The 10,711-nt window shown below is 34.6% G+C and overlaps 1 protein-coding gene and 1 pseudogene across 1 annotated transcript; one reads left to right on the plus strand and one right to left on the minus strand.

Moving 5' to 3' along the window:
* Positions 1-6,213: 6,213 nt before the first annotated feature.
* Positions 6,214-7,369, minus strand: LOC107675602 (uncharacterized). Its single transcript, XM_016470006.1, has one exon. The coding sequence runs from the start codon at positions 7,141-7,143 to the stop codon at positions 6,391-6,393; it is 753 nt and encodes a 250-aa protein (XP_016325492.1). The 5' UTR covers positions 7,144-7,369; the 3' UTR covers positions 6,214-6,390.
* A 2,626-nt stretch (positions 7,370-9,995) lies between these two features.
* Positions 9,996-10,711, plus strand: part of LOC107675588 (uncharacterized) — a 12,340-nt pseudogene continuing 11,624 nt past the window's right edge.

Consider the following 10,711-nt stretch of genomic DNA (forward strand, 5'->3'; position numbering starts at 1 on the left):
TATTTTTAGAAAATAAATGTTTCTGTTGTCTCCTGCCTGTTTACCTCACATTTTGATGCAACAACAGTATGATTACATGTTAATATTTTCTTTAAACCGTTGATGTCTGTGTTTTTCATTGCAGAACTCAAGCCAACTTTAGATTTGTCTGATTTGGATAGTCATCAATCTTGGTCTTCCTTTCTTAAAGGAATAGTTCACACAAAAAAAATAATTTACTTGCCCTCATGTCATTCCAAACCTATTAGACTTTTGTCTATCTTTAGAACACAAATACAAATGAAGATATTTTTAATTTTCTCTCATAATTTTTTGTTAATCTATTGAAAGTCTAGATAATCAGTATTTTCAAGCTTCAAAAATTGATAAAGTAATCCATGCCAATATTTATATATATGAATAAATCTTAAATTATATCATAGCGAACATGTCTGTTCAGAAGAAAATACTGGTCTACCAGACTTGCAATAGAGGACAAAAATTAAGAGAATATTAAATATATTTAGTTGTGTTCCAAAAATTAGCAGAGTTTGTAGGGGTTTGGAACAACAACGGGGGAGAATAAATTATGACCATTTTCATTTTTTGGTTAACTAACCCTTTAAAGAGCATTCCTGAATGTCATGTCTGTTTTAATGTTTCAGTAAAGAAGTAGCTTTATCATAGCAAACATGTCTGTTCAGTAGAAAATATTGGTCTCCCAGACTTGCAATAGAGGACAAAAATTAAGAGAATATTAAATATATTTAGTTGTGTTCCAAAAATTAGCAGAGTTTGTAGGGGTTTGGAACAACAACGGGGGAGAATAAATTATGACCATTTTCATTTTTTGGTTAACTAACCCTTTAAAGAGCATTCCTGAATGTCATGTCTGTTTTAATGTTTCAGTAAAGAAGTAGCTTACTGAAAGCAATATTTATTTAAACAATATTACATGCCCTCACACTAGTGCTGCCATTACAGAGACATTAAACAACCACACAAAGTGGTTGAAATTATAAAACAGACTATTTACCTATCCTTACTGATGTGGATACACCTCTATCTGAAAATGGATAGATTTTAATTAAATTTTTTCTTTTTTCAAATTATTTTCTCTTTCTAGGCCACTGATGAAGAACAGGTGGTGACTTGGATGAATGCTGGTCAAAGAGGAGAATGTCCTTTCCCCCAAACTGATGCAACAGTGGTTTTAAAGGAGGAGGCTGCCCTGGATAATGTAAAAGATGTCACATGCCTTTGCTGTGCTGATAGGGCTTCTTCATGACTACATTAATTATGCTAAAGAGATCATGAAAATTGGCAGCGATGCCTGATCTGTATTCATGGACTATGAAACAAACTGTAAGTGTATAATTTGTAAAAAAAAACCTAAATATTAAATGCTTGTTCTGTGTTGTTGTTTAGTAGAAATGGAGTTTACACTCTGTCATTCATACACATGCTCACATTCTTTCACACATATGTTTCTGATAAATGTTATAATATCAGTTTTAATGTTGTGGTTTCTTTACTGTCATGCCAGAATAGTTTGTAAAGAACTTAACTATTAACTAATTGAACGACTATTGTATAATTGTGTTTTTGTATAATATTTTTACACAATATAAAATTTACCAAAAAAAGTCCAATTTTATCTTAAAAGTTATATTCAATAAATGTTCAATGCTTCATTTATAAACTCTGTAGCTGTTAATGCCATAATTTTCTAAATTTCTTCTTACGTGCATGTTACTTTCGACCGTTTTCTCTTGTTTTAAATAAATATTTACCTTTTTATAGTCATTCTGTGTGTGTAAAAGTGATTTTAAAATGAACAAGATTTGTAGGTTTAATGTCTAGCTCGATTTGGGTTCATTTTAGCCTAGCAGTGTAGTAATTTTAAACCATAAAAAAAGCAACCCAGCATGCTGGGTCAAACATAATAACCCAACTTGTTGGGTTAAAACAACCCAGCGCTGGGTTCGTCCCTTTTTGACCCAGCGCTGGGTTGCCAAAATAACACAAATTGGGTTGTTTTTAACCCAACCGTTTTTAGAGTAACTTAATATGTTTTTTCTAGTAAGGTGGTGTAATTATTGACCAAGAAAGATTATACATTACATCACAGAGAAACGTAATACAAATGACGAAAACAAGACTTTATATGGTAAAGAACATGTGTTCCTGGAAACAGAAATCCTCAACTGGATAATTCCTTTCTAGGCTGGTTTCCAGGAACAATATCTGCATATAGGAGATATACAAAAACAGGTGTGTTAGGACCAAGTTTCCAATCTCCATTTTCCTCCTGTGTTCCAAGGTTATCTTCGTACAGAGGGAGAGAGAGAGGAAAACGTCAGGCTGAAAGCCTGTTAATGTTCTATTAATATTCCTTAATTAGCATTTTTTATGTTTAAGTAATCTAGGTTGTAAAAACACTATGCACTCCTCATGTAGTGGATTTTCCCCCCCATGGACACTATTTGATTCTCCATTGTCCCAACAGTCAGTTGTTGCTTCATTACCGCCTTTTGTGTTCACTCAGCGTTATTGTCATGCTCAGAATGTGAGGCTTTTAGTATTTGAGTAACAAATGTTTACAGAACCCTCACACTTACCCATGCAGGCAAATCTGTTGATCCATTTAAACAAATACAAGACTAACAAACACCAGATTTCATCTTCTTCACTTTTATAAATAAAGGTTCATAAAGTGGGTTTTCACAATGATGCCATAGAAAAACGTCTCGGTTACGTATGTAACCCTCGTTCCCTGAAGGAGGGAACGGAGACGTCACGTCGGATATTTTTGGTTCTTCAAATAACCTTTCAGTGAACAGTTCTTAAAAGAACCATTATTTTTGTAGTGTGAAGAACATTTTATTAATCTAAAGAAATTTTTCCACTCTAAAGAATCTTTTTTCACTGTAAAGAACCTTTTGTCCAGTGGAAAGGTCCTATGAATGTTAAAGGTCCCTCACTGAACCATCAATGCCAATAAAGAACCTTTATTTTTAAGAGTTTATTGACAGTGGACAGGTCATTGTGCTACTTGTTGCAGTGCGTCTGTATGCATCTTTTTTTTATTTATTTTATTATAGGTCCCAATAATGTGTTTTCTATGTAGACTGATGTTTAGTTCAAAGAGATAAAGAACACAGTGACTGCAGCCTTAATTTCTATACAAATAATCTATACAGGAATTTGTGTCTGCTCAGTGTTATCAAACATCTTAAATACTTTATTTCTTTTTTTTATAAGAGACCAATAAAAAACTCTAAGGAACTGGCCAGAAGGTCACACCCTTTAATAATTGTGTAACAAATGTTTGAAGAAATCATGCATCATTACTTGGTAGGATCACCTGTTTTGTTTTCTGTCAGCATAAAGGGCTTTTGCAGCATATACTTATAGGAACTCAGTTATAGGAAGGACTAAGCCACCAGAGCCCCAATAACTAATTTTTTCCCTGGGCCAGTTGAATTCACACCACCAGTAGGAACTCTGAAACCAGTTTATGCAACAAATATGATCTGTCAGCAAACTGCTAAGATCCGTAAATGTAAATGCAATAATAATTACATTGCTTTATTCTAAATAATTATTTCTTAAAATACTAAGAATTAAGAAAGAAGAATTGTTTAGAATTGGTAAAGTAACCATCAATGAACCAGAATCTGAATTACAAAATGCCCAATGATTCACATGTCTAGAAAATATTTAATATTATTTTATTATATTTTTTTATTGTATAGATTTTTCTGTATATTTATGTTGAATCAGGATCTCCTAGAGACACTATTTGGTGGTGATATGCCTATATATTGGCATTTTTGCACCGGATTTACATAAGCTGTTCTACACAGTGTGTATGCTCAGCCACAATTCTATTTTATTATTCAATTTTAATTTTAAAGAAATCAACAAAAAAGTGACCAATCAGCACGTCAGTCAAATATTTGATTAACAAATGTTAACAGAAACCCAACACAGAATATACACAGCCAATACAAAAACACAATGATACAAAGAAACAAGCAATCCATACAAATTAAAAGTATAAACTCCAAAACTTCAATAGGTAATTAGCATTTTTTTATGTTTAAGTAATCTAGGTTGTAAAAACACTATGCTCTCCTCATGTAGTGGATTTTTCCCCCCATGGACACTATTTAATTCTCCATTGTCCCAACAGTCAGTTGTTGCTTCATCACCGCCTTTTGTGTTCACTCAGCGTTATTGTCATGCTCAGAATGTGAGGCTTTTAGTATTTAAGTAACAAATGTTTACAGAACCCTCACACTTACCCATGCAGGCAAATCTGCTGATCCATTTAAACAAATACAAGACTAACAAACACCAGATTTCATCTCCTTCACTTGTATAAATAAAGGTTCATAAAGTGGGTTTTCGCAATGATGCCATAGAAAAACTATTTTTGGTTCTTCAAATAACCTTTCAGTGAACAGTTCTTAAAAGAACCATTGTTTTTGTAGTGTGAAGAACATTTTAATAATCTAAAGAAATTTTTCCACTCTAAAGAATCTTTTTTCACTGTAAAGAACCTTTTGTCCAGTGGAAAGGTCCTATGAATGTTAAAGGTCCCTCACTGAACCATCAATGCCAATAAAGAACCTTTATTTTTAAGAGTTTATTGACAGTGGACAGGTCATTGTGCTACTTTTTGCAGTGCGTCTGTATGCATCTTATTTTTTATTTATTTTTTTATAGGTCCCAATAATGTGTTTCCTATGTAGACTGATATTTAGTTCAAAGAGATAAAGAACACAGTGACTGCAGCCTTAATTTCTATACAAATAATCTATACGGCAACGTGGATGACAGCAGAGGTTCGTGGGCTGCTAAAGACCAGAGATGAAGCATTCAGATCAGGAGATAAAGCAGCCCTCAAAACAGCAAGAGCCAATCTGTCCTGTGGCATCAAAAATGCAAAACGGTCGTATGCTCAAAAAATAAACAATCACTTCACAGACAGCAGAGACACACGGGGCCTGTGGCAAGCCATTCAGACCATCACTGACTACAAGCCCCCGCCACAGGCCTGTGATAATGACACATCCCTCCCGGATACACTCAACCACTTTTATTCACGGTTTGAAATGCAGAATGACACACCTGCACAAAAACTGCCCATACCTCCCTGACAATAAAGCTCAACTTGAACTTGAACTTGAATTTGTGTCTGCTCAGTGTTATCAAACATCTTAAATACTTTTTTTTTTTTATAAGAGACCAATAAAAAACTCTAAGGAACTGGCCAGAAAGTCACACCCTTTAATAATTGTGTAACAAATGTTTGAAGAAATCATGCATCATTACTTGGTAGGATCACCTGTTTTGTTTTCTGTCAGCATAAAGGGCTTTTGCAGCATATACTTATAGGAACTCAGTTATAGGAAGGACTAAGCCACCAGGGCGGTCCCCAAGAACTAATTTTTTCCCTGGGCCAGTTGAATTCACACCACCAGTAGGAACTCTGAAACCAGTTTATGCAACACATATGATCTGTCAGCAAACTGCTAAGATCCGTAAATGTAAATGCAATAATAATTACATTGCTTTATTCTAAATAATTCTTTCTTAAAATACTAAGAATTAAGAAAGAATTGTTTAGAATTGGTAAAGTAACCATCAATGAACTAGAATCTGAATTACTAAATGCCTAATGATTCACATGCCTAGAAAATATTTAATATTATTTAATTATATTTTTTGATTGTATAGATTTTTCTGTATATTTATGTTGAATCAGGATCTCCTAGAGACACTATTTGGTGGTGATATGCCTATATATAGGCATTTTTGCACCGGATTTACATAAGCTGTTCTACACAGTGTGTATGCTCAGCCACAATTCTATTTTATTATTCAATTTTAATTTTAAAGAAATCAACAAAAAAGTGACCAATCAGCACGTCAGTCAAATATTTGATTAACAAATGTTAACAGAAACCCAACACAGAATATACACACCCAATACAAAAACACAATGATACAAAGAAAACAAGCAATCCATACAAATTAAAAGTATAAACTCCAAAACTTCAATAGGTAATTATTCAAGAGCTTAAAAATGCAATATTATCTTATGCAAAATTAGTACGCTATAAACTTTTCCCAAAATATGAACAAACGTGAAATAAAATTCTATTAAAATTCTCATATCACTTCTCTTAGATGTGTAGTTCAGACAGACACAGTGTTCTAGAATAAGTAAAATGTTTATGAAATAATAAAAAGGGTACAATTGTGCATGAGAATACAGTCCTGATATTAAAAAACAACCTGACACACATAGTACAAGCAAATATGGTAAAAGTGTACAGAAAAGCTGAGCACAACCATGCCTGTTTTCAAGTGGAGAAACATTTGTGGAATGAAGAACATTTATGGCTTCATAAGGCAGACAAAGTTAAGCTTCTCCTCACAGTCTTTGGGTTGCCAAATGTTCCTTCTTCCATCCAGAGCTCCACAGTGCAGGTTTCTAGCAGGGCACTGGGGTTCCCCCATCGTAGACCAGGTTTTATATTGAAGATTATCACCACTGACCCAGAACCAGTGACCAACCATAAAGCGCAGACCAGTCCACACATAAGCTGTCTGGGATGTTATAGTGTTATGTATCACCTCTTCCATATTTATTTGAGAACTTAGGCTCACCAAGTCAATGTAGTTCTGCCAACAGTAGTTAAGAGATTCATCCCATGTCTTATTCTGATGCACCAGAATGGGCTTAAACACCTCCATACAGTAGAATGGAAAATAATGAATGCACATAGCATTGTGCAGTTTAGCAGTATGTCTGCTTACACAGCCACACTTTTCAACAGCATTGTTCCGTTCCTGAATGTCCCAATAGTCCGTTTTTTGATCCTCACCTCCAGACCAACTCCAGTTTTCTAGGTTGTTAAAAATCATGTGCAGTCCAATCCAAAAATATGCATTTTTGTTTTCTGGATTACTGGAAAGCTGTAGTGCCTCTTCTTTATTGACAGTGGACAGGTCATCATGGTGCTCTCTGCAGTATTTCTGTGCATTTTTCCAGGTCATTATTTCTTTCACAAAGATGTGCTTCCTGTAGAGACTAAAGTTCAGTCCAAAGAGACTCAAAAAAAGGAACACAGTGACTGTAGCCTTCATTTCTGTACAGATGATCTACACCATGCAGCCTTTGCATGTGCTCAGCGATAAAGGTCTATTTTTTATATAAGACATGACAAAACAAACAGAAAGACACTGACCAACCAGCCTTTCAAGTTCTGCAATCATTTGTGTAGCAAATGTCTAAACCAAATGTGTTGCAAAGAAAACAAGTTAAATTAAGTGAAGCCTTGCCAGCGAAGTGATAATGTGATGAAAGATTGTCACATTGGAGCATCGCAGCAGAAAGATTTCTAAGAAACACAATATGAAAGTTGAACGTTTCTTCTTAGGTATAGCTTAGTATTCTGTTTCAGCTAAAGGTGTTCAGCCAAGAGCAATTAACAAATGTATCTTCTTTCCTGTTAATGCTGATGTTCGATTAATATTCCTTAATTTTTAATATATTTTTAAATTTATATAATAAAATCTATGTGCTCCTGTGATCCATTCAAACAAATACAAGACTAACAAACACCGGATTGGATGACATCCTGATTTAATGACAATCATTGAAAAGGAGTTAGCACTTTTAAATCTGGGTTATGAGGCTCAGACAGAAGCTAAATCTGATCTTTTAGATTATGATCTGTCCTGTAACAGACTCAGATTCAACTAGCTTACATTCAGAGAAGATAAGTGTGGAATAAATAATATGAAATGAAATAAAGTAATAAAGAAAAATAAATTTAGCAGCACTGACGATGAGCCTGAGAGAAGAGGAGTTATTTTGTGCATGAGGAAATGATGTGAGACCTAATACAGTAGGCGGAGACAATTTAAGCATTTCCTGTAGAGTCAATAGGAGGAAGTAGTTGTTCAGAGCAGACTGAGCTTTGCTGCGGTGAACATCAGCGGACCAACTTATGCATGAGCTTTGCATGTAATTTACATTAGTAATACTAATAATTTGTTCAATAAAAAATGCAGTACAAAAGTATCAATAATTCAGGAAACAAGAAATGCTTAAAACAAGTCTGTTGATTAGCATAAAATATATTTATACATTATATACTATTACATGTAATTTATGTAAATATTTTAGATTCAGAACAAAGTTTAGATTAAGTTACACAATGGCATGTGTTGTTTGCTTTTGAATGTTTGTGTATCAATGTTTAGATGTTTTCCAACCACAAGATTGACCCTCTTTCACAGCAACAAAGCCACATTGTTTATCAAGCAGTATTCTCACGAGACACCCTTACTTTAACAAATGCCCCTCCTCCTTCATAACAGACTGCCATGGTTATGGAAATAACACATCTGAAACAATGTGAGAAATAATTGATGTTGAACAAAACTGTACTTGAGATTTGTGTACATTAACAACATTAATTGTGTACATTGTATACAATAACAAACGTTACAGATAAATTATACATTAAATTTAAGATTCTGTATTTGTCTGGGGCCAAAATGAAAAATTTATTTTGTATACTTTTTTGCAGTAGAAAAGCAATTTTAATAAACAATTATAATTAAAAGTTAGAGCAAAAAGTTAGAAATATACTGAATCAATTGAGAGATCAAAGCTGTTAAAGCAGGGACGAATTTTATCTATGGATTGCATTTATGATAATAAACTTACCTTACATTTAGAAGAACAAAAAGACCTTCAGGTACAAAAGAAATGTGAGCAACCATTCTGTTGTTGTTTGTTGTTTGCACAGGCTGTAGCTTTGATGCAACATGCACTTGTGGTTTTGGACTTTGAGACCAACCTACTGCTCAGTTTGCAGCCAAACTGTAAGAATGAAAAAGAGCAGTCAGAAAGCCCCCAGCATCCACAACTCACATTTCTGTGGTCAGAAGTTTCCATACCAGCCTAAGTGTAGTGTAAAAACTGTTGCTTTCAGAAATATGACGGTTGTCCTCATGCCCTCAAGGTGGAATGTCAACAAATGCTCTGTTTTACAGTAAAAGCATCAAAACAATGCACGAAAACAATGTAAAATATAGCTGCAAGCAGCAATTGCGGGGCCAAGCACTCCAGAGGCAAAATGAGAAGCTAAGCATGGCATGGAGCATCAGACCAAATGCAACAATGAGTAATAAAAGTAATTTTAGGATGATTGTAATTGAAATGGCTGAAAAATCATAAATACAACCACTAGTAATATGATTAAATGGCTTATCACTTTTGACCAATAGGTGGCGCTGTAATCAAATCATTTTGGTGTGTTCTGTGTGAGGTGACAAATGTACTTACAAAGTTTGGTGTCAATATGTCAAATATTTGCAGAGATACAGCCTCAGATGCAGTTTGGCACTATGCCTAAAATTTGTAGTGGCGCTGTACGAAAACAGTTTTGTTTATCGACACGAAATCCATAAGTTTTTGTCAGCACAGTCTGAAGATCATCTGACTCGATTTTGGTGAAAATCGGACCAACGAGTGGCGAGGAATCAAAATAATCAACATAAATCAAAATGGCGGACAGGAAGTTCAGCTTACTCTGGCATATTTGGTATCTATGTTGTCGACATAAGCCAAGGAATATTTTGATATCAGTTTCATTGCAATAGGCTAATGCAATCAAAAGTTATTAGCATTTTTATTAATGTAATTATTAATGGTTAATGAATGTTTTATTACTCTTGACCAATAGGTTGCGCTGTTACCAAATTGATGTGGTATGGTCAGTGTGAGGTGACAATGGCACACACAAAGTTTGTTGTCATTATGTCAAAGCTTTGAAGAGATATAGCCTTAGAGTCATTTTGGCACCGTGCCTAAAATTTGTAGCAGCGCTGTACGAAAACGGTTTCGTCTATCGACACGAAATCCAGAAAATCGGACAAACGAGTGGCGAGGAGTTCGAAAAAGTAGGTTTACAGCATAAATCAAAATGGCCTACAAGCAGTTCAGATTTGCTACGGAAAATTGGTATGTCTGTTGTCGGCTGTCGGCATAGAATATTTTGAGACCAGTTTAATTGCAATAGGCTAATGCAATCAAAAGTTATTAGCATTTAGCATTTTTTCATAATTAATAATAAATCAATGGTGTATTACTCTTGACCAATAGGTGGCGCTGTTACCAAATTGATGTGGCGTGGTCAGTGTGAGGTGACAATGGCACATACAAAGTTTGGTGCAAATACGTCAAAGCTTTGCAGAGATACAGCCTCAGATGCATTTTGGCATCTTAACCAGCAAATTCGTTGATGCTCTAAACGAAAACCGTTTCGTATATCGACACAAAATCCAAAACTTTTTGCCTGCTTGGTCTGAAGATGATCAGAGTCAAATTTGGTGAAAATTGGACTAACGGTCTAGTTCGAAAAAGTAGGTTTTCAACATGTATCAAAATGGCGGACAGGAAGTTCAGCCAATTATGGCAAAATTGGTATCGATGTTCTCAGCATGACGCAAGGAATCTATAAACATCAGTCTCATTACAATATTATAATGTATGCAAAAGTTATTAGCATCTTTATAAATTGCTTTATAACGTTTGACCACAAGGTGGCGCTGCGCCCAAACTTTTTGAGTGCCATCAGGGCATGGTGCCGAAGATGCATACCGATTTTCGTAATAAAGTCTAAGCGTTCTTAAAATATTG

Source organism: Sinocyclocheilus anshuiensis, unplaced genomic scaffold (genome assembly GCF_001515605.1).
Source record: "Sinocyclocheilus anshuiensis isolate Anshui unplaced genomic scaffold, SAMN03320099.WGS_v1.1 scaffold1804, whole genome shotgun sequence".
Lineage (NCBI taxonomy): Eukaryota > Metazoa > Chordata > Actinopteri > Cypriniformes > Cyprinidae > Sinocyclocheilus > Sinocyclocheilus anshuiensis.

Coding starts and splice junctions, on each gene's coding strand:
- LOC107675602 (XM_016470006.1), bottom strand. CDS start 7,143: ATGAAGGCTACAGTCACTGTGTTCCTTTTTTTGAGTCTCTTTGGACTG.